This window comes from Schistocerca piceifrons, chromosome 4, assembly GCF_021461385.2.
Source record: "Schistocerca piceifrons isolate TAMUIC-IGC-003096 chromosome 4, iqSchPice1.1, whole genome shotgun sequence".
Classification (NCBI taxonomy): Eukaryota; Metazoa; Arthropoda; class Insecta; order Orthoptera; family Acrididae; genus Schistocerca; species Schistocerca piceifrons.
Window position 1 is genome coordinate 786,924,860 of NC_060141.1, and position 25,292 is coordinate 786,950,151.

The 25,292-nt window shown below is 44.5% G+C and overlaps 1 protein-coding gene across 1 annotated transcript in view; it reads right to left on the reverse strand.

Moving 5' to 3' along the window:
- Positions 1-4,372: 4,372 nt before the first annotated feature.
- Positions 4,373-25,292, reverse strand: part of LOC124796169 (cilia- and flagella-associated protein 299-like) — a 54,183-nt gene continuing 33,263 nt past the window's right edge. Inside the window, exons 3-4 of the mRNA XM_047260260.1 lie at positions 19,454-19,651; positions 4,373-4,555 (exon numbers count right to left, since the gene is read on the reverse strand). Of these exons, the coding sequence (XP_047116216.1) occupies positions 4,373-4,555; positions 19,454-19,651 (381 nt within the window). The remainder of the gene's footprint in view (positions 4,556-19,453; positions 19,652-25,292) is intronic.

Sequence of the window (25,292 nt, forward strand, 5' to 3'; positions counted from 1 at the left end):
TTGCAGTACACCAACTGATATCGGTGATGTCTTTGCAGTCCTCTCGTATGCGCGAGCGCTGTTGATTGTCCCATAGTGCCAAACACCTGTGCTTTACAACATTGGTTTGAGTGAGTCATGGCAGGATGCAGCAATTTCCGGAAGCGCCGACTGGACGACTTAAACCTCATATAACTTCGTAGGACTGAGGAGAATCGAGACAGCTAGCTCGTGTGGATGTGGGTATAGGATAATTTTTTCGGGCGCTGTACACAAATAAACGATAAGTGCATTCTTGTCTGAAATGTGTACACGTTGCAGTGTAAAGTTACTGTGGCTTATGTTCGAGCACGTGCAAAGAGACTGGCTATGTGTCCTATCGCGAGGGAGGTGTAGATCTGATGTGGAAAATTTCAACACATCAGTAGCCGCAAAGGTATGAGAGAGATTTTACGTGGAAAATTATGTGCACTATTGATATTGGTATTTCAATGTGAGATTAGTTCCAGAACCAAAGCCATGAAGAGGAGACATTTCCAGTACGTCGATCAATGTCAGACAGCAGCAACAATCGCAATATTTAATTGTAGTTGCACTGATAAACATGTGCCTGGTTTCCAATTATTAGTGAGTCTAGAGACAGCCTTAGAAAGCATAGCGGCAAGCGAGCACGTCGGGGCTGGAAGCGGTATCCCAGCGCCAGTGACCGCCTTTGTTCCAGGCTGAGGCTTGCCCATCCATCTTCTGTACACCAATTCGGAGAGACCGAGAAAGCTCCTCGTGTGCTCCTGATTATGACGATTTGGCTCGCGGCTCCCACTGGACAGGTAAATAGTGAACTAATATCCAGTTTGGATTAGGTGGCCTTCGTGACCACCTGCGGCTCAAGTCAACCAGTCAAATTCCAATTATCATTTCATACATCGCTGCTTCCAGTCATGACGTCAAATAACAATAGGTTTGGATTACTTACTGAAAGTTCTCGTAAAAAACGTAGCACTATTGTTTATGCACGCAGACTGGTGTACAGTGTCGATCATTTTTATCTCGGGTAGCTTTAAACTCTCTGGCTGTGTGTGTGTGTGTGTGTGTGTGTGTGTGTGCACGCTCGCGCGGGCGCCCGTGCGCGTCAGCAGCAAATTTTTTAAATTCTTATATTAACTATTTAATTAATATTTCCTTCTAAAGCAACATTTGTGACGCCTTCAAGATATGATATTCCACATCATATTTAATAGCTCCTAAAGCAGTTCGAAGAGTGCATCACAAGAAAGTGTACCAGGATGGCTGGGGCAGTTTAGAGTCCACGGCGGAATGAAAAAGCACGGCAGTTGTTTAAATATTCCCTGCTAATTCCTGCATGTTCCGCAAAGCAAACTACAGCTTTATCTCTCTCTTGTATACAACGTTTAGTTTAAGTGTATTTCGAGTCAGCCTGCTACTAGTTTTGTGACATCATCAATTTATAGGCGTGTGAAATAGCTTCCGTGTCTGCCTCATATCCCCTATATCACGATCATGTGACCAGAAATTACTAACTACAGCAGTATTTCTGGATTCCCAGTCGGGCATTTGTTTGGGAAGGAGGGAGTCTAAGGTGCGCTGGTATCCAACAGGTTGGTTCATGCATACAAACTATTTGCGATGGTAAAGGGAGCTGAGAGGATGTGTGCTTTTGTTTCCTGGGATTAGTCACAGTCGCTCCCCAATGCCAGGAGGTTGCACAGGTGGCAAGACGCGAGAAAGTTTTCCAGATACGTTTAAGCGACCTGTAAAAAGGGTAATTACATGTTTCCTTATGGGATTGGAATGAAAAAGGGCCACAATTGTTTAAATATGCGACATACTGTGATCAACTTCCTGACAAATTCTTTAAATAAACTGTATTCCATACACCACCTTGTATCCAATAAATTGTTTAAACAATATACCACACATTGTCTAAATTGTTTAAACAATAATTCATACACTGCAGTCAATAAATCAATATTTTCAAGGGGAGGGGCAAGGAAAACTGAAGTATATCGACTCATTTAATTAGTCAGTCAAATTCATACTGTTGCAAGGGGGGAGAGGGCTATTAGATTAACCTGGAGCAGATCGTGAATACCAAAAGTGGCACGATTCAGCTATTTCCTGCCAATGTTTTTAATCGATTGGACTAATTAGTCAATTAATTTGAAACTACAGGTGGTGCCAGATTTCGGCTGTGTCGGAGGGGAGGTGGATGGGTAGGTGTGACATGGAAAACCACTTAACGAAACAACAGGTTAAGAATGAATTATCCCCTGGGGATCAAATGGTTCAAATGGCTCTGAGCACTATGGGACTCAACTGCTGAGGTCATTAGTCCCCTAGAACTTAGAACTAGTTAAACCTAACTAACCTAAGGACATCACAAACATCCATGCCCGAGGCAGGATTCGAACCTGCGACCGTAGCGGTCTTGCGATTCCAGACTGCAGCGCCTTTAACCGCACGGCCCCCTGGGGATCGTATCTGCTTAGCGGAACAATACTTTAAGGACCTGCCAAACAAAAGAGAAAGATAGTTTTGACCCTGAATGTATGCTTGCACTTGATATATACAACCTGCACCAACGATTTGTGGTTTAGCCCCTTACCGTTCTACTCGTGTAACCACTGCAAATATTTATGACGTTATTAAAAGCGATTTACATAGGTGGCCTGACACTTCGGCTTACCCAGATACAAGTCCGCATCTCGTGGTCGTGCGGTAGCGTTCTCGCTTCCCACGCCCGGGTTCCTGGGTTCGATTCCCGGCGGGGTCAGGGATTTTCTCTGCCTCGTGATGGCTGGGTGTTGTGTGCTGTCCTTAAGTTAGTTAGGTTTAAGTAGTTCTAAGTTCTAGGGGACTGATGACCGTAGCAGTTAAGTCCCATAGTGCTCAGAGCCATTTTTACCCAGATACAAACGTTAATCGCACATGTCAATTAAAAAAAGGAAACAGTGGAAGGTGGATTTTTGGGAGAGATTATTATAGAAATCACGGAACTGAGACTTGAAATGTATCTTGATGCTGAGAAATAAAACATAATGTGTAAGGAGAAGGGTGTGAAACCTTCATTAGCAAAAGAATTAAGCATTAATGATTACCCAAGAGTGTGTGTTAAATGATAGTAAAGACCTGACAATGCAATATGTAATTTCATCTAAGCAGCACTTGTTTCGACCAGATTTGTGCTGAAAAACATAGTTCACTTTGATTTTAGTTTATCTATAAAAATTATTCACGTTATTAAATGTAAGAAAAAGTTATAATAAATGTTATATTTAGAGTATTTTAGCTTTGTTTTTCTCATTCCCTCTGCTATAAACTACGTTGTTCATGCTTAATGCAAGCAAGTATTAGAGAAACAGAGAGAGAGAGGGAGAGAGAGAGAGAGAGAGATGGAGAGAGAGAGAGAGTGAGAGAGAGATGGTGTTTGACATAGCTTTTGTAGAGTTGGCCGGCCGCTGTGGTCTAGCGGTTCTAGGCGCTCAGTCCGGAACCGCGCGACTGCTACGGTCGCAGGTTCGAATCCTGCCTCGGGCATGGATGTGTGTGATGTCCTTAGGTTAGTTAGGTTTAAGTAGTTCTAAGTTCTAGGGGACTGATGACCACAGATGTTAAGTCCCATAGTACTCAGAGCCATTTGAGGCATTTTGTAGAGTTGACATTCATCGCGTCTTAGCAGCTGCGCTTGCTATCAAACAACACATTGATGGCTTGAGGAGCCCTCTCTCTCTCTCTCTCTCTCTCTCTCTCTATCTATCTATCTATCTAACTCTCCCTCACTCTCTCTCATTGCAGTCTCTGTTGCGCTAGCTCAAGGTCTCTCTCTGTGTCAACCTGCCAACAGCAAAATTGAAGTCCATGTTCAAATTGAGGTTTGATGTGTGTGTGCGTTTTGCTGACACATTTCAGATCTGGAAATATGACAAGTTACACCCTTTTTGTAATTTCTGTGTGTTAAATGCTTCTGAACAAAACAAAAATATCAGGTCGTTCAGATAATTTTTTTCACAGCCAGGTTGGCTGATTTTGGAGCTACATTGTGATTTGTTGCTTCGTTTTCATGGTGTGTAAATTACTGGATGCCTGGCAGTTTCGTTTTAATGGCCGGTAAATACTTCGTTGCTATTGGAGGAAAAAGAGGGGAAGGGGCTCATCAGTGTCAGTGTTTCTTGTAACGTCGACGATGTTGACAAAACTGGATTATGCTTAATGGACGTTCATTCAGATAGGGGATAAGGCACTTAGTCTATATCATTTATATTCTTTATTTAAAATACAGTCACAAAAATTTTACATGCATCTTGCACGAAGAACTATGTACGGAAATCACCAACTGCAGCAGAGCATAGTCAACAAATCACGAAGGCGCTTTACGTCAGCTGCGTCGTCGCACGGGGTGGTCGTAGAGCACGGCCTGCAGGAACTGCGGCGAGCTGACCGAGGTGCGCACCGTGTGCTGGCGGCCGCCCGGCGACGTGGAGGAGCGCGCGCCCACGCGCACCAGCTTGTGGTCGCCCGTGTGCTCGTACATCAGGCCCTCGCGCGGCTCCGTGATCGCCTGCCAACGGGACAAGGGCCGTGCAGGGACGCCGGCTGTCACCCTCACAGCTACACAGCCACACTCGCTGGTTTTTGCTCCAGCTCGTGCGACTGCTTATGCACATGAGTACCAACGGAGATACGCTCCTATCGGAGCACGGAAAATGTGGATATGTTACTGCTTATTTAAATTAAAAGACACTGACTGAAACGTGGGGTACCTGCTGCCTCATTCCACCTACCTCAGCATCTATTTTTTTAAACATGCAATTCACCTCAAACTCCCAAACGCTCATACACACACACACACTGGTCTGTCGCTGTAAACCACTCACATCCATCCATCCACAGTTGCCCTCTCTCACTCACAAGGGGAGGCCGCCAATTGTGAAATTCAGATTCGATACATACTGCGCATAATAAAAGCTCATGGCCAGAGGTGTAATGTGGCAAAGTACCAAGATGCACTTCTCAGCCGTTGTCGAGAAAATCGACAGTTAAAAGAAACCTTTGTGGTGAAATACTCTCTACGATTAATAATTTTCCACAGCGTCGTGGCGCAGCGGTAAGCGCTCGGGTTCGTAATCCGAAGGTCGCCGGATCGAATCTCGCGCCATGCAACCTTTTTTTTAATTAGTAGTTTTTTGTAATTCAAATATATATATATATATATAAATTATTAATGAATTGCTTATGCATGTTGGTGAAGGCGGATCGCTCTCCAATTGCACCGCCTCCATTTTTCCGTTTTTTTAACAGGGTGTATCAAACCTCCCGTCCGCACTGATTTTCGACGATGTTATAAGTTGCGCTAGGGACCGCATCTACCTTCTTTCGTAGTTAGCAGGCAACTACGCTGTTATGCGGTGGCTCGTTTCGGCCCATTCAACATCTGTCCTTCAAGTGTAACGAGCGAGTAACGGAGTTTATATTTCATACCTGCCACAGCAAATTTGTGTTCGTGGGGTCTCTATTCTAATTCGAACGTTTGACTTACGCTATACGTATTCGTTTCGGAATATCGCTGCTACGTCTTCCGTTAACTATACGTGGTTAACATTATGAAGACAATTAATAACATTTGTGAAATAAAACTTTGTAGTCGCCAGTTTTTCCACGACAAACGACTTTCAATAGCTTATTGTATGCATAATTGTTGCAACTGATTGCCGGGAATTATATATATATATATATATATATATATGTATATATATATATATATATATATATATATATATATGAATTACAAAAAACTAATAATAAAAAAAAGTTGCATGGCGCGAGATTCGATCCGGCGACCTTCGGATTACGAACCCGAGCGCTTACCGCTGCGCCTCGACGCTGTAGAAAATTATTAATGGTAGAGAGTATTTCACCGCAACGGTTTCTTTCAGCTGTCGATTTTCTCGACAACGGCTGAGAAGTGCATCTTGGCGCTTTGCCACATTACACCTCTGGCCATGAGCTTTCATTATGCGCAGTATGAATCGAATCTGAATTTCACAATTGGCGGCCTCCCCTTGTCAGTCATTCAGCCGAACTCACTGTCATTATTTCTTTGTGTCTCTCCTTCATTGTCTCCTGTGTCACAGCCACAGTCCCCTTTGTTGTATTCTACTACTACAGTCTCCTCTCACTCTCGCAGTCACTGTCTCCCTCCTGCTCCTTCTTACTGCTAATATCCCATTACTTCCTTCCTACTGCTGTTGCTTTTTCTCACAGACACTATCACTCTATTCCTCATCGTCATTATCATATACTCGATATCTGATTATTACTGGAAATCACCCACTTCCAATTTTCTCTCTACTCCTCCCTCCCCCTCCCCTGGCATTGTCTCCTTAACTCTGTTCCTAGCACTACTCTGCCACCACGTCCCTCTCTTTCTCTCACACTGTCACTGTCTCCGTCGGTCTTTCTATAACACGGCCACTGTCTACCATCTTCCAGAACTTATTACTTTTCCGTCTCTTCGCCACTGCCACTGTCTTCTTCTTTCTCAGCATAAAAAAGAGAGCATATGTTCACATACCCAAATTTTGGGAAAAATTTTAAAGGTGTTGAGGAAGGAATAATGAGGTCTTTTAAATAAACAAGAACATAGTCGCATTTTTCCTGCTCCGACAGGAGCACTATTCTGCTGGTTCCCCTCTTTTTCCCTGCTGTAGCAGAGCATACAACTCATAAGAAAATAAATTTATCAGTCATTAAAATTTAGATAATTTATTTATGTGAAGTTAAACTAACGCATATCCAATTTTACACGGCAGACCGGATTTTACGTGCAAAAAACTCCATGTGCTTCAGTACTACAACATAGGGTTCCCAGATGATAACGGGAACATTTTACAGCATATTTCTCCTTGCAAAGTCACTTTGTAAACTACGTTTTAGCCTCACACCGGATTTTAATGCGTATTTTACGTGTACAAGTAGAGTAGCTTTCAACCTCTGTGTCTCGGAAACAGATAAAGATATCAACAAAATTTTCAAAATTGTTCGAGATCGGGATCTTAGAAATACATCGCACAAAATTATAGCTGTGCATAGCCATCTAGGATCCACGGCTGGGTTTTGGTACCCAAACAATAAGTTTTGGGAGTGTTTCCCGACAACGGATAAAGGTTTTTCAAAAGGGAGAGCTGTTTCTTCTAGATAAATGCCTAGAGAACGAATCGTTAAAATTTGAGCGATTTTCTGTGGCCATTTATTATTTGGATTTCGCCTCATACCGTATTTTACGTGTAGAAGTAGGATAACTTTGAACCTCTATATTTTGGAAACGGGTAAAGAAATCATCAAAATTTTCCAGGTTGTTCGAGATCAAGATCTTAGGATTCTACTTTAAAAATTTCAGCCATTTGCTGTTTATAGCCGTCCTAGAATCCTCGGCTGGGTTTTGATCCGCTGGTGACGTCAAAAATGCAATTAAAGAAACCGAGCAACTGCCCACCAAATATTGGTGCCTCCGTAACTCTCATCAAGCCCACCGTAGACCATATCAAATTCTAAGATAACTAAACGATTTGCTCCATTGGCCTTAGCAGGAGGACCCTTTACTGTAGGATAGTGACACTAAGACGTTCCGTCTGTGGGTATACAGATGGCCCGTAGGCCAAGGCCTATCCAGAGCACATGACCCTACCTTTTTACCACCAGTAGCACCCGAAGTATGAGCACCGGAAAATCCCTTTTTATGACTGGCCTTTTGGGACATATCAGTCACGCAAGCTGTCGCATGCATACCGATGTACTATTCAGCGTTCATGTATACTGCAGTTAAAAAAACTTATGACTTTGGACACTTCTACCCTGCAAAGAGGATATTATACCTTCGTTCAAGTAATCCCAGTCAATTTAGCTTCTCCTCTCACGCCAGTAAAGGCTCGGCAGATATACTGTAATACAACCTGTAGCTTCCCTGTCAGTAAACAGTAGCACGTGTTAGTGAGTATCAATGGCAAATTGTGATTTCAGTGCTCGTTGTGAAGTGTAGAGTTCTCGAGTGTAGAAGAGTTAGCATTTTTAGCTGGGATAGAAATAACATTGTAACACACATGTACGCACTTACAGTTACTACACTACTGGCCATTAAAATTGCTACACCACGAAGATGACGTGCTACAGACGCGAAATTTAACCGACAGGAAGAAGATGCTGTCATATGCAAATGATTAGTTTTTCAGAGCATTCACACAAGGTTGGCGCCGGTGCCGACACCTACAACGTGTTGACATGAGGAAAGCTTACAACCGATTTCTCATACACAAACAGCAGTTGACCGGCGTTGCCTGGTGAAACGTCGTTGTGATACCTCGTGTAAGGAGGAGAAATGCGTACCATCACGTTTCCGACTTTGATAAAGGTCGGATTGTAGCCTATCGCGATTGTGGTTTATCGTATCGCGACGTTGCTGTTCGCGTTGGTCGAGATCCAATGACTGTTAGCAGAATATGGAATCGGTGGGTTCAGGAAGGTAATACGGAACGCCGTGCTGGATCCCAACGACCTCGCATCACTAGCAGTCGAGATCTTATCCGCATGGCTGTAACGGATCGTGCAGCCACGTCTCGACCCCTGAGCCAACAGATGGGGGCGTTTGCAAGACAACAACCATCTGCACCAACAGTTCGACGACGTTTGCAGCAGCATGGATTATCAGCTCGGAGACCATAGCTGCGGTTACCCTTGACGCTGCATCACAGACAGGAGCGTCTGCGATGGTGTACTCAACGACGAACCTGGGTGCACGAATGGCAAAACGTCATTTTTTCGGATGAATCCAGGTTCTGTTTACAGCATCATGATTGTCGCATCCATGTTTGACGACATCGTGGTGAGCGCACATTGGAAGCGTATATTCGTCATCGTCATACTGGCGTATCACCCGGCGTGATGGTATGGGGTGCCATTGGTTACACGTCCCGGTCACCTCTTGTTCGCATTGACGGCACTTTGAACAGTGGACGTTACATTTCAGATGTGTTACGACCCTTGGCTCTACCCTTCATTGCATCGCTGCGAAACCCTACATTTCAGCGCGATAATGCACGATCGCATGTTGCAGGTCCTGTACGGGCCTTTCTGGATATAGAAAATGTTCGACTGCTGCCCTGACCAGCACATTCTTCAGATCTCTCACCAACTGAAAACCTCTGGTCAATGGTGGCCGAGCAACACACTCGTCACAATACGCCAGTCACTACTCTTGATGAACTGTAGTATCATGTTGAAGCTACATGGGCAGCTGTACCTGTACACGCCATTAAAGCTCTGTTTGACTCAATGCCCAGGCGTATGAAGGCCGGTATTACGGCCAGAGGTCGTTGTTCTGGGTACTGATTTCTCAGGATCTATGCACCCAAATTGCGTGGAAATGTAATCACATGTCAGTTCTAATATAATATATTTGTCCAATGAATACCCGTTTATCATCTGCATTTCTTCTTGGTGTAATAATTTTAATGGACAGTAGTGTATATTCGCCTATGTTTGATCTCCTTATATCTGTTCTTTAAATATTTTGGAAATACTTGAGCTATATCTCCCACGGGGAGATACTTGATAAGTATTGATAAGGCCCAGGTAAACGAGAACAACGGTTTATTACGACAACAGTAGAGATATTTAATGACAAAGGAAAACCCTTTTCAGCAAAAATACTTCTCAGACACTTAACAGGCAAACGCCTGGAACACACAGCGAATAAACGTAGTGGGACGTGAAGACAATGCCACTGATAATCCCTGCTAAGAGCCGACGCATCAATTGGGCTAGAGCTCCGGTGAAGCGAACTGTAACGTGTCCGCTGTTCACTGAAAATAACAAGCCCGTCGTTGGCTTGACTGTGGCGCAGGATAACCGTTTGGTACGCTATTGCTGCGGTATGTTGTGTTTTCGGTGATGCTTTGCCTCACTTTGTGGATTTTCCTCTTGTGTGGATGGCTAATTGTTTTGGTGGCGGAGTAATGTTTTTGTACCTTACAATGACGGTATCACAATATCATTATACTACACGTTGAAGGTGTGGTGGTGGGAGACTTGAAGTCCCACGCCACCCTCTGATGGTGTAAGTTCAGAGTTGCTGATAAGGGTGACACAACTGCAAAGGTAGTTAGAGTGAGGGTCGCACCAAGGACTGCACAGAATGAGTGGCAATATTAAAACCCATACTACAAGTTACCATACTGGGGCGACGGGGCTATTGTTAGCCATGATCCAATCTGAGTCCTCGAGGATGGTCAGAGGAACAGGGTGGTGTTCCCAATTCCAGGGAGTCGTGGTGCCAATGTGTTGCAATCCATTGACTGTGTCGTGCAGGGCGCCGACTTCGTCGTAGAGGCGCCTCCCCTTCTCTGAATGGACGTCTTTAGAGGGATCATGTTGGTTTCCTCGTGTAAAGTAACAGTCCTCGTGAGTGGAGGGGCATGCAGGCTCCACCAAAGCATCTTATTCTGCAGGCACTGGAGGGTCTGCATCCAGAAGGCACTAATCATGGCCAAAGCACAAGAGCCATGGGGGAAGACTGGACAGCCGTCTGGTACATCTGGAGCTTGGTGCCTATGGTCAGTTCCCTGCTGTAGCAGGAAGGGAAGAATACATTTATCAGCTTCTGCCCCTTTTGGGTGACGTATTCTGCATATCGATGGAAGAGCAGTTTTTATCCATCTGCACAACTAGATATTTGGTATCAGGTGACCATGGGACCAGGATGCCTGCAGTAGTGATGTTTTGGTGTAGGATAGGGCCCCGTTTGGTGGAGCAGACAGCTGCATTTTTGGCAGCATTGAGGGCAACCTTGTCTTAAAGACGCCAGGTGGCTGTTGCGTCCACCTCCCTCTGGAGATGAGCAGTGAGCTAGTCAGTGTTGTGGTAGGTGGTATAGAGCGCCGTATCGTCGGCGTATTGCATCAGGTGGCAGTGAGGGATGACTGGCAAATCATTAACATAAATATTAAAGAGTATGGGAGTTACAACAGAGTCTTGAGGAATACCCATCAACATGTGATGTATGCTCGAGTGTTCCCCTTGCTCAGAAAACAAGAAGATTCCATCAAGGAGAAAATCATCCATGTTCTTGATAAATGTCCAGGATGGTCGTCTGTGTCAGCAGTTTGCACACGAGATTGTCTTCCTAAATCCTGTAGTAAGCATTCTGTAGGTCCAGGAAAATCGGTGGCGACGACATCTTGGAGCTAATGCCCTTGCTGATGTGTTCTGTTATCCTAAGGGCTTTAGTTCACCTGACAGGCGGGATGTGAAACAGCACTGTTCTAGACGGATCGTCCCAGCCGCTGCCAGAGGCTAGGGAATTCGGTTCAGGATCAAAGATTGGAGGACCTTCGCCACAGTATTCAGAAGGCTAGTGGGTCTGTTGTTGGTAGGCACTGTAGGATCCTTTGAGGGCTTGGGAATGGCAATGACTTTTTGCTGCTTCCACTGTGGGGGGAAAAGGCCAGTTGTGCCACAGCAGTTCATAATGTTGATGAATGAGAGTAGTGACTTGTGCAGGAGCCGACAGAGGCGTTCATTTTTTTAAAAAAATGGTTCAAATTGCTCTGAGCACTATGCGACTTAACTTCTGAGGTCATCATTCCCCTAGAACTTAGAACTAATTAAACCTAACTAACGTAAGAACATCACACACATCCATGTCCGAGGCAGGATTCGAACCTGCGACCGTAGTGGTCGCTCGGTTCCAGACTGTAGCGCCTAGAACTGCACGGCCACTGCGGCCGGCGGTGTTCATTTAAGATTCTGTCCAAACCGAGAGCTGACTACCAATGTTACCACTGGAGGATCCTTTGGACTTTTGCTGGGAACATAATGTGAGGGGCAGTAAGATGTGGTCAATGTCTGAAAGTGGTAATGGCCGCCAGAATATCGTGTTCATACTGGAGTTCACCAAGTGTAAGCTCCTGGACGAGCAGTTGATTCTGGGCTTCAAATACATTGGCCAGAGTTTCCACAACACGGAGGGCATCATAAGTGAAACCACCCACTGTGGAGATGGGATGGTTGGTTATCAGTACACGCCTCAGAGCTCAGACAACAGGCCATTCCGACTTATATTGGAGGAGAAAGGCGAAAATCTTCACCTCCCATTGTTCTGTTTTCCTATCGGAGAGGTGGTGGCAGAACTCACCCTGGAGATGCCTCACGCAATGCTCAACCCAAGGGTCATAAAACTGTTTCCTCTGCTTGCATAGTGTTTCGTCTGTATTGTAGTTCATTCAATGGAGGAGGCTAGGCATCCAGTGGCGTTAGAGCCCTAGGTGCAATGGAAGCAGAGGCCTTAATTGCCTTCTGGTTTTCCTTCGTTAGATAATCAACAGCACTAACCAGATTCACAAGCATTGTCAGCCTGAGGTTTTCCCCAGTGGTATTGCTGAGGACCCTGACAACTGTGTCACAATCGGTGATGTTCAAGGTAGAACAGATGTCCGAAGACATAGCTACATCAGTAAGGTGCAGGAACACCAAGTCATGATCAGATCCCAGTTCATGGAGTGTTTCCAACGAAAACTGCTCCACAATATTCTTGAAAATGGGCACATACAAGGCCATAGACTGACAGAGCCAGAGTACCTCCTGTTCGAGGAGGAGTCTGCCCTTGGGATTAGCGATGCGAAAATGGCAAGCTGTATGTATGGTATTGAGGTATGCCCTACTGATGAGTCTGGAAAGCGAGCTCAAAAAATAGCTCAATTGGCTCTACCATCTGAGGACATCAGTCCCTTAGACTTAGAACTACTTAAACCTAACTAACCTAAGGATATCACACACATCCGTTCCCGAGGCAGGATTCGAACCTGCGACTGTAGCAGTAGCGCGGTTCTGGACTGAAGCGCTTAGAGCCGCTCGGCCACAGCGGCCGGCTGAAAACGCGCAGAGTGAAGCTTCAAGAAGAGGCAGGTTGGGCTCAAGTTTGCACAACAAGTGTGATAGCTCCAAGGTGGGTACAGACAGTTGCCGACATGGCCTCTATATGTTCCAGTGGTTGGAGAGCCTCGTGACTGTGGGAGAGTGCCTTCTGGAGGAACACTGCCATGCCCCTATCTTGGTGATGGAGCCGGTCTGTGCGATAGCAAACCATGCTGCATAGACGAAAATTGTCCACCAGTTTGAGATATGTTCCCAATACAAGTAAAATTTCCCCATGATGGTCAGAGATGGAGGTGTTCAGTTCAGTTTTCACCTGTTTAATACCATTAGCATTAAAATACAGACAACTACAACCTGAGAGGGCTGGAGGTTGTGCAATGGGTGATCTGCCATTACAACAAAATCTGACTGAGCCCTTCAACCAGCGTGACGACCTTTGTGGGCCCATCCTGTGACTAACGTACCTTCTGACCTGTTTTACAAATTACTGACCTGATGTGGGGATTTTTGTTGTTCTGTCACCAGAAGCCTGATGAGTGTAGTAATTCATTGCCTTCGACTTCACGAAGTTGAGTACTATGGGTAGTTATCATTTGGGTCAAGCAGGTATTTCACATGGTCTTTCTGATAAACTGCCAGCAATTGGCGTGTAAAAGGGGCTGCAGTTCAGTTTAATATAACTCGTGGGATTGTAAATCATGATAGGAGGGATCTTCTCCTTCTTTGGTGGTGGTGGCGGTGGATTCTGAGCAGTGGGGTCGGGAGGGGGACGCATTGCCTGGTCCATGGCACCAACACATGCGGTTTCTACTTGGTAGGGAAGCATCCATATCCGAATCACAGCCACTGCGATGGGTTCGAGCGGATGACCATTTAGATTTTCGGGCGCAGGGGGGAAAGACAGGGGTGAAGATCCCAGAAGACTAGAGGGACCGACCAGCTGGTGTAGGAGAAACACCACCCAATGGTGCCTCCACATGGTGGTTGATTGTATCAGTGTCTGGAGCTTAAAAGACGTGACAGGCAGTGGATGAGAGGTCTATCACTAGGCAACCATGACAACTGTCAGATGATAAGGTGGAAGATCAGTCGCTCATGCAGTGCTGTGGACAAGACATGTATCGGTATCACTGTCAGTGATTACTGGTGACTTGTGGTGGGAGGTACGTTGCGCACAGTCCTTAGACCATTGGACGGTGTCAGTATTGGCAGCATGCCAGGATGGATGTCCGTCAGAAGACTTCACATTGCCGCGTGGAAGGGTGGCCGAAGTTTCGTCTAGCTGTGGATTCCTGTCCTTGTTCCTGTTCATGTTTTGTCGCGGCCCGACTGACAAAAGACATAAATCCTGTCGCCTATAAATTCCAGGGAGACTGGGACACATATGAATAACAACAGTGCCTTAGAAGGCAAAAGACAAATCAATGGCGACTCAGGAACTACGAATAGCAACGCTGAGTGGAACTCGTGACCTTAACACCAGGAAGAGCACATACTGGCAAGTAAACGAAGTCATGGCTCCAACCTGGCTGAACTGTGCCAACATGTGGACTTGCGCCATCCTGTACAGCTGGGGTCCAGAGGAATTCGTGCCAATCCGGTTCCGCACAAGTGACACAGCCGAGGCAATAGGGCCCTGACACGGAGGACCTCTGGTGACTCTTGCCCTACCGTCTGTAGTCCCTATTGTGATCGACGCAATACCTTGTACACATCCAACCATGTGATGCTTCAGTGACTGAAGGGTTGCCGATCGCTTTCTCCACTTTTCGATGCATAAATACAAAAGTGTGAAGATATCAAATGTAACAGAAGATTGTTAAACTTACAAGATTTCTGATCACACGCTGAATAGGCAGTTGAATCCCCAGTTACAATGCCCTGGCTAAGGCTGGCACACACGCCTGCAACATCAGTTTAGAAGTAGCAGTGTCAGTGACACGACATATCGAAACCACACTTACAAACAATACAAGAAATCAACGTGTGAGCAATGGAGGTGGTTACTAACCTTGTTAATTGCCACTGATTAAGAACTTGGATGGACGGAAAAATACACAGGGTCTCTCGCCTAAAAGTCGTCAGGCACATTTTCTCTGAAGTTCCCTAAGATATTTGCAATTTTGTTTCTGCATTGTATAGCTAAGTCAGCCAAAACCAATACTGCTCATCACTTTTCCCATGTGATGCTCAGATCCATCATAATTTAGGCACGTCTCACACTGTGAAAATGATTCTGAGATGCGAGATAATAAATCGCGCTCACGATCATCGCGCAGTTGCGCTACGCTTTGTTCTCTTCTTTCGAGAGAGCGTGAAGCAGCTGGGCGAACACGCTGCAAACTTAGACGAGATTATCTGCCAATGGACGCCTGCGAGGCGCAAGACTATATACGGCACTCACGATCGGCCCTCAGTCAGGACTCTGTTTGGGTAAAGGTTTTCGAGGTTGGAGACAGTGCGTGGCACTCACGATCAGTACTCAGTGAGACAACAGGTGGGATAGGGCAGGCAGAGACAGAAAAACAGTGCCAAGTTCGCCTAGACGCTGATCGACATCGACACCCGCTAAATAGAACGTCAAATTCGTCTAAGTATTCAGAAGAAAATCCAGAAATAATTGTGAGGCATGCTGAACTTCCTTTGGTTGATAAAAAAAGTGCATTTACAGATAATCGTATGACTGGTCCTAAACTGTACATTTTGTGAGGTTCTAAAATGGCAAAAAGAAGCGATGCGAATGTGTTGCTTGGGTGGAAAAGTGCATATTGGAATTTTTCGGAACCCCCTGAGATCTTGAAATCTCTGCTGGGTTGTGGCGGTAGTCAAAAGAGTTTTGGAAACGTTCTTGCGTACAATATGCGTTTCAAATGACATTTGGCGCGAAACAAAAAACGGAAGGAGCATTCATCCTTACCTTTAAGGTTCAGAACCTAATTTACCACCTTACTGGTGCTTAGCCGTCTTTCGTTTCTAATTAAGAAGAGGAGGCAAATATTTGGAATCAAAATTTCCCACAGCTTAAAAACCATCTGACTGCTCTGCTTCGAAACATGCTGCATCAAGTGAATCCATAAATCCACGGTTTTAAAGCTGCACTAGAGTCTCTTTCGCGAGGACAAAATAATTATTATAAATTTGTCTTTAATGAAGATAAACAACCATCTGCTCGACGTCGGTGCACTGCTTCGGTTTATCAAGAAGTGAGCGGCGTAACATATTATTGCGCTCCCAAGACGATCGCCTTCATGTAACACATCAGTCTTACGACGCCCTACAATATCTCTTAATTCATTTCCATGCAGCAGGTGGTTGTAATTTTGGATTGCATCAAATCAACCCTACCACAAGATTGTCGAATACAAACAAAAAAAATCACCCAACAATTTTATTTTCACCTAGTACATGTAAGACGAAATCGTTCTGTCTTCCTACAAGGATTTCGTGGACTGTTTAGCCTGTTTATCGTCGATACTTACTGCACGTAAACAACAACCAGAGAGGGCTAGGCAATGAAGATTATGTGCACTTGCGGGAGGCTAAATCACATTACTTCAAACGTTGCATACAGAGAATTTTTGTAAGCCAAAAGTAAATTCCACGTGTTGGAAGTGTCGGGCATACTACAGATAAATACCGGCACAACGTCAGCTTTCTCAGTTACTTGAAAAGTAATTTTATACCAGTGTGCATATTCAACACTACCAAAAGTATTTTATAGTGACTGTGCCGAACTTCTGTTTCGCAAAAGATCTTAAAATAATATCGTTCTCAGTAAAATCAAACCCAGTTCTTTTCTAAGAATAGAGAACGCAACAATAACAGCATTTTGAAAAAAGATTGTCGCAAATAGTTATTTACAATCTGTTTCTGTGAACTAAGGTTTTTGTGTTAATGTTCTTGTAATAGAAGTGTGATAAATCTTAACAGCATGATCACTGTAAAAGATGCCCTCCGAGAACTCGGTCGTTGGCTTCAAAGGTATCAGGGGTTGGTAGGAGATTTCCAACGCGTGGACAAGTTCGCGAATTTGTGTCCTCTATGCCTGAGATCCTTGAATTGGAGTGCATTAGTTGGGGACCGTTTTCGTACCTTCAAAAAGCGATGAACGAACAGTACAGCAGTTAACAGCCACAGATCTATGATGATTAAAATTCAAAAACTGAAGGAAAGGAGGGAAAACTAGAACGATGAAGCATCACCAGGTCATTCTCTCCTGGAAACACTGGCAGGAAAAGAAGTTACACCTGGCGTTTAAGTAACATAGATGGGCACATTCCAGTAGGATGCAATGTGCAGACACGTGTATTAGTGTTAGCCAAGCGAGGCGTACCGTATGTTGGACACTTCCCTTTACGGCTTCAAAGAAACAAATATATTTAACGGGAGGAAATCGTCTCATCGAAACTGTCGTTTCCCAAATTTGTCATCAGGAGGGGAGACATAGCGACCAGAATGTGCCTGTATCTGCATGCCGTGAGGAGTATTTCGCTGGACGGCGTGGGCTGATACGTGTCACACGTTGACGAAAGGGCGAAAGGACCCCACAATCAAGGAACAACAAAAGCACCGATAAGCAAGTGTGGCAGGATAAACATATATCACCCTGGCTCTTTAGTGCCCTGGTTGATGTCGTCGTTTGATTATTACTTAAAAATTCTTCACGAAATTCCGGTTAAAAATGCTCTGGAAGTTGGCGTCACGTGGCAACAACTCTTCCCTCCAGTCGTAGAACTGTCAAATGTCGCAAGTTGTTCTAAACTCACTTTAAGGTTTTCTGTAGTTTTCTCAAATTATTCGAGGAGAATGCTAGAGCACTTCCCTGAATAAAGCGACCGTGCTCCGCCTTGTACTTCGTCTCCAATGCCCTCGACATACCAGGAAATTAAAATTTTTCTTTCCCGATTACGAATGATGTGTAGCGTACCTCCCTATGCTAAAGACCGGTGTTTGGAGCTTCTGTAGAGTGCTCCCTTAACTACCTCGATAAAGTCGCTCCTTAGGTGTTACAGCTACATGTACGTCGTACTACGAAAGCCACCTAACGATGTGTGACGGCTGGTACTTCTGGAACCACTAGTTGCTGCTTCCCTTCCCTGTTCCACTCTCTAATGGCGTATGGGAAGAATTGTCCATGAGCCTCTGTATTGGCTCTAATTTCTCGAATTTTCTTACGTGGTCATTTCGTGACGTTTATGTCGGGAAGTAATATGTTGTCTGACTGATCCTGGAAACTGCTCTCTCGAAATTTCAACAGTAAACCTCAGTTGTAGCGCCTGCCACTGGTGTTTATTAAGCATTTATGTAACGCTCTCGCTCCGACTAAACGATCCCGTGACGAAACAGCTGCTCTTCATTGGATCTTGGCAGTCTCTTCTGTCAGCCGTAGGTGCTCACGTTCATGAGAATGGTTTATCTGGACTTTAATAAAAGATACCTCTACAGGAAATTGATTTTCCAAACATTAATTGCTGCAGAAAGAACTTACCACTAACTTGGGTTCGAATTCATCTTCGAAGAGCAAACGTACCTGCAGCGAAAGATTGTTTTCCTCTGGGTAGAGTGGAATTATTGAACAACCTAATGTGCATTTCCACACATCCACCAGTGTGCGCAAGTGGCTGGTAGAACACAACTAGCGCTTGATCTTAACACAAAGTAGCATCTACAGCACCATTCTGGCCTTCAGAGCTGACAGATTAGCTACTGAGACTCGAGTAGTGCTATCAGCGCTTGCCTGCGTCACTCCTGCAGCTGTTATATGTGTCGTAAACTGCGATTCGTTAGTATCCAGCAGGTTGTTGCACGGGAAATTGCTGTTGTGAGTGTGAACTATAGACCCAGTCATGACTCATATAAAAAAATGGTTCAAATGGCTCTGAGCACTATGCGACTTAATTACTGAGGTCATCAGTCGCCTAGAACTTAGAACTAATTAAACCTAACTAACCTAAGGACGTCACACACATCCACGCCCGAGGCAGGATTCGAACCTGCTACCGTAGCGGTCGCTCGGTTCCATACTGTAGCGCCCAGAACCGCACGGCCACTCCGGCCCGCGATGACTTATATAGTGAAACACTATTCACACGTACCAGTTTGAGAGATAAAGTAGACTCTTTCAAAGTACGAAACTCAATGGATCTTGGACTTGATAGTTCAATGTGAAACCCATGCATCCTAATTTTCGTGCAACGTATCGCAGAAATCCTACCAGCAGTCCTGCTGTTTATAGGTGATATAAGCTGTTTTGGAGGCTGGTTGTTTAATACGTAGGAACAAATACTCGCGATTACTGGAAAATATCGTTGATGGACAAAGGAGAAGATCTGTCAATAGGCTCAAAACTCGACACCACTTGCTTCTGTTGAATAGCGCATTTGGTGAATACTTAAGACACATTTGCCAATTATATCTCATCATTTAACAGCAGTACAGAAACCAAAAGACGCAGATTAAGTGATCTGCAGTGAATAGAATGTGACAATTGGAACCTCCACCCGCCACACATTTTCTGGCCGCTAAGTCGTACCGTGAAGTTGGGCGAGGAATTGGTCTTGGTAACGCGCGTGTGCCAGTTGAAGTATCCCAGGTCGGTGCAGCGCGGCCACAGCTTCTTGGCGCCGCTGAAGATGCGCAGCCAACTCTCTGAGGCGATGCGGTGGGCGAAGTCCACGTAGCCGGACACCTGGTGGCCCGCGCGGTCCACCAGCCGTATGAAGATGATCGTCTGCAGCACAGTGGAGGCTGTTCCTGCACGTCTGTGGTATGTTGTACTGGAAACCACACTGACCAGGCGCGTTGCTGTGGCCAAAGTGGTGTAGCAACTAGACGGGTTGCAAGTGCATGTCTAAGGAGCTGGAGCCATACCGACTGCAGTGCTATCCACAGACATCGAGCTGTGCCCAACGGAGCATCCACACAGCGAACATGACGGCCTAGTTAATCCGACTGATATTCCATTCTCTTACTCTGAATGCTTCATCGGCTTCTAAAACTATATTAGCGCACTGCACATGAAATTAGGCAGGCAAATACTATGCATCACAGCCTCTAGCGTTGATAACGGCCTCAATTCAGTGAGGAAGAGGGTTCAGAAGTTGCCTCAGGTATGCCATATCCAGCGGGAGCCACTCATTGATGATTCGATTCCTTAGTGTTTCCAAATTTGGGGATGTTGACTGCTGTGTTTCACTCGTTGTTACAAAAAAGCGCAAGACATTACTGAGGGATTAAGATCGGACGACTTAGCGCGACAGTCAAGGTGTCGTGGGGTTCCTGAGTGTCCGTAGACCAGGGACCTTGTAAATACAACTGTTGCCACGTTGGAAGACGGAAATGTACACAGCATATACATTCCAATGTGTAGAAGAAAGATCAACACATGGTTATCAGGAATGATCAACCATACATCCTGGTACATGTTCACGATAACCTGAATGATTGGATCCATGTCATGATATGACGAACATCCTCCACACTTTAGGTTAAATGTATCATTGGGTCATCGGTTCACTCGACAACTTGCATCCTTTGAAAAGGATCAAAATCGCCATTCCTCCGAACGCACTACACTCTTGCAGTCACCTAATGTCCAGTTTCTGTGTTTCTTTTGACCACTGAAGACATGCCGTTGCATGCACTGCTCTTAGCAATGACCTTTCGGGAGGTATCCGGCTCCATATGTAACCGACATCGGCTGTCGTCGGCTAAACTTACCACTCCTCTCAGGTGGTTGTCGGTTAGGACCGTTTTACGACCATTGTTCTTATGCTGTGTTACTTAGCTGCGAGTGATATGCCTCTCTTTCGTAGACACATTGTACAGCTCATGTTAATACACCTACTAATCAGACAACTTAATTCACTGTGTGGTGGTGGATACGTCGAAAAACGGTAGCACCTTTCTTCCAGTCTCCCACACAAGTGACAAGAATACAAACATGACTTGACAGGCTTGACTTATATCGATAGTGGAGTGTCACATGATCGCCTGCTACCACTTCTTAGTCATCTGCAGCGCTCCGAGTGACCTGTGTGCTCTTTTAAGGTGGTGGTTTATATTTTACGTTGAGAGCTTATCAACGTACCACTCATTTCGAACACGGCAAAATGAACTGTTCCAGGAAGTCTACATCGCGACCAAACAGCTGACATTACAGTGACACCAGAATGGGTGTAGTCGTCAGAAGAGGCTAGTGCACAGCGACAGGTGACTGCTGACTCTGCAAAAGATCCTACAGCACAGAAAGTTCATTAACTTGTCCATCCTTCATTGAGTCAATTCCCCGGGTCATATTTCAGCAACGTAGTCCTTGGTCATGTGTGATGAGGGATGTGAAAGCCTTCTACGAAGAACGACAGGTACCTGTACTTTTCTTGCCCGTACGCTCGCATGATATGTCGCCCATCGAATGAGATACGTCAAGGATATCGTTGGTCAGCGTCTTGCTCGACATGATTCCCCAGTGAAAAATCGTTGTTCCTTATGGACTCACATACCAATCACGCAGCGAATTTATCCTGGCCATCTCTGATGGTGCTACATGGTATTTAGACCGTCTACACGTGTGAACTAAATAACATATTGCAATCATTTATGTATTGCCGTGTAATTAATCTCTAGAACGTAAGCGAATTTCAGTTGCAAATATCCTTCTTAAACGTTGTAATTTTCTAAAACGGTAGGAGAATTACGATCAAGTGTTTCGAAATATTTGGAAATACATCAGTCACTGTATGAAGCCACTGAAGAATTCCATAACTTATATATTTCACTGCTCCAATGATTTACACCAAAAGAGGAACAAGTATATGTTCCTTGAAGCAACTCCGCAACAAAATATCCCATTTTAATGACATCTGGCAGTGTAGAGGTCAGAAAAGCGATCAGGTACAAGCATACTATAGCATTAAGCCAGGAAGTGAAAAGGGACATAATACTTACGAACCGTTCTGATTTCTCTCGGTTTCAGAGTACTCGAACATGCTGCAATAAGAAACTCCAGCGTCCTACCGACGTTGACGTTAACGTCGACATCATCAAAGGTAGTGCATCAACGCACTGAAGACACCTGAAAAAGGATCCTGTTATAGCTTTGTTGAGGAGATTATAATGACCTGCAGTTGTAGTAGTTTAGACGCGATAATACTGTCGGCCGAAAGGGGATTTCAAACCACTCCACCGTACGGAGAAAATGTTTCCTCTGTTTTAGGAACAATTTTATTTTATAAATTTTACATTTACTAGATCTCTATAGGTAGCAGAAGCAATTCGCTGCCTTAAGCAGTGCTGTAGAATGTAATGGCAGCGAGTAGGACGCTGGTTCTTTCGAAGGTAGTGGTGAGGAGTAGACCATACGGCGCGGTAGTCAATCATGCAAGTGGGGAGAAGTACGCAAGCCTCGAGAGCGAATCTTGCTTGACAGTCAATGCGTAGGAGTACCGCAAGTATTCTGAAGCGAAATTCACAATTTTCTTTATTAAATATTAGTCATTAAGATTCAAGTTTGGTATAGCAAATACTAGGAAGAGGAGCCTACGGGTCATCAGCGCTTTAATACCATAACATCGCTATGCAATAAACCAGTTAATTTAGTAGAAACTGAACATTGTTAAATTACTAAAGATGTACGAAGAGCTACAAAGTTTTACATATGAAGCAGGAGATATCGGCCTTGCAACAACGTCGCCAGTTGGTAATAGAATACACTGGGTTGGTACATAAGTTCGTAGCGTTTTTCCGTAACTTAATAAGCACAACACATACAAATTACAGAGACTTTTGTCTGCCTATTTTGGCATAACTTTACGATGCTCCGACTGTAGTAATCACATGGCTTTGAAGCGAAGAACTCGTCGAGGTTTGTTCAGAGCAAATTTTCATCCACAAATGAAGTTCCTTGAAGGTTGTTCAATAGAGAGAGGGAAAGGTGAAAATCTGGCGGCGCAAGACCACGTGAATATGGTGGGTGTGGAGTGACTTCCCAACCCAATTCATGCAATTTTTTTTTTTTTTTTTTGTAACTCTAGCAGAATTCAGGTGGGTGTTATCGTGGAGTAGCATCATTTCAAGCAGTCTTCCTTTTAGTTGTTCTCGGACTGCGAGTGCAAGACGTCTGAGTTGTTGACAATAGATGTCAGCAGTGATGGTTAAACTTGGGGAAGCAGTTCATACTGCACCACATCGTCACTGATCTACCAGATACATAACACTATCTTTTGGGAATGCACGTACATCTTTGTGTGGTGAGTTGCTGCTTTGTTTGGACTCAAAACATTCCTTTCTTCTAGAAAAGACGAAATTATATAGCGGTTACGGCGAAATAATATACAATTCGATGACGGAATGAAGAAAGTGGAACTATTGGAACTTGTGTCACAACGTAAGCCACGACACCCGACATACGTCGTAGATGAAGTTGCCAACAAACATGGACATTCTGTAATTAAATTACCTCCCTATCATTGCACTTTAGTGCTATAGAGCTAATATGGGCCCAAATCAAGGGGTACATAGCACGAGAAAACAAGACATTCAGGCTTTCAGAAGTGGAAAGACTTTTGCACGAAGCTGTTTCTAAAGTAACTGTGGAAAACAGGAGTAGTGTGGTAGTACATACAAAAGCTGTCATTCAGGAGGCATGGAAGAACGAATCCTTATTGGAAGATAGTGTTTCCGAATTAATTATTGCCGTCGGGGAGTCATCTGAAAGTTCTAGCGACACAGATATAAGCGGCGTTTTCCAGCTGTCGGACACAGAACACGTCGAGTGATGGTAAGCTGCAAAAAAAATTGTACCTTTTGGTGGTGTTGGTCTCGTTGTGTTGGTATTTTGAGTTTTGTGATTTTTTGCGAAATTCGTGACACAAGACGGAAATGTAACTAACGGCGGTATATGTGCTGCTTTCTCCCACCCCACGTAAGTTTTATCAGCACTTCAACGGTACGCACAATACTATTCTCGTCTTGGCGAAACTGTAGCACCCACCTACGTCCAACAAGCTCTAAAAATAAATTCAAACCTTTCCGAAACTTTTTCTCGCTTTGACGCCCCACGAAAAATGTAAAGGGAAAATGTTTGTCGCTTACTACCTTTCTTATGTTGATTAGAAAAAAGTTCCGCGTCAGACGTGAGATTTTAATTTATTACCTCACTATTACTGGCTGTATTGCTCAGAAAGTTTGCAAACATTATCGAAATATGCCACTGAAGACAACATTAAAATTTTGTTGTTGTACGACACATGGTTTAGGAGATATGGAATGATTAATATTGAGTAGTGTGAAAATTCAACTTTTCGTAAAAAGTTAAATATTTCTCTATTTCAGCAGCACAAAATTTTCACTAAGTTAAAAAAAAGTGTCAGAAGGTAGTCCTCGTATCACTCTACCATGTACAGTTGCCAAATTATAAAAAACATGACTTCCATTTTTTACAGCGGCAGCTGGCAACATTGCACGGCCGCTCAGCGAACTGTCAAGTACAAAGTAGTTTTAATCGCACTATAATGAGACTGCCTACACTACACTTGTCCGTCCTCTTTACTGCTGCGCGGTCTGGGATCCTTACCAGATAGGATTAATGGGGTACATCGAGAAAGTTCAACGAAGAGCAGCACGTTTTGTATTATCTCGAAATAGGGGAGAGCGTGTCACGGACATGATACAGGATTTGGTATGGACACTATTAAAACGAAGACGTTTTTCGTTGCGGCGGAATCTTGCCACGAAATTTTAGTCACAAACTTTCTCCTCCAAATCCGAAAATATTTTGTTGGCGCTGACCTAAATAAAGGGAAACGATGATCATAATAAAATAAGGGAAATCTGAGCTGGCACGTAAAGATGTAGGTGTTCGTATTTTCCGCGCGCTGTTCAACAGTGAAATAATACAGAATTATTGCGAAGGTGGTTCGATGAACTCTCTGCCAGGCACTTGAGTGTTATTTCCAGAGTATCGATGTAGATGTAGATCTACAAGAAATATTGTAATGTTTAAAGCCACTATCTATTCTGCGACTGCACGATACGTGTACCGCCTGTTACGATACGTCGCAGTTCGCTGCATGACCACCGTGGCGCGTCGAGCAGTCCCCTGTTCCATATGTCGGAGGACTACAACGCTGCGAATGGGGCTTTGAATTAGAAGTTATGAAATACTGGCCTCTCCTTCCCTCGCAGCTGAAAGTGGGTCCCATGTGCCATTGGATATTCAAGGGCCATTGAGCAGCATGTCGTAAATTACTATTGTGTACCCATTTCTAGTCCTCTGATTACAGCACCAGTTCGCAAGGGTATACCACAGAACTGCTTAAGCCCCTAAACAAGTCTGTATTTGCAATGAGAATGATATCAGATGTAGGAGACAT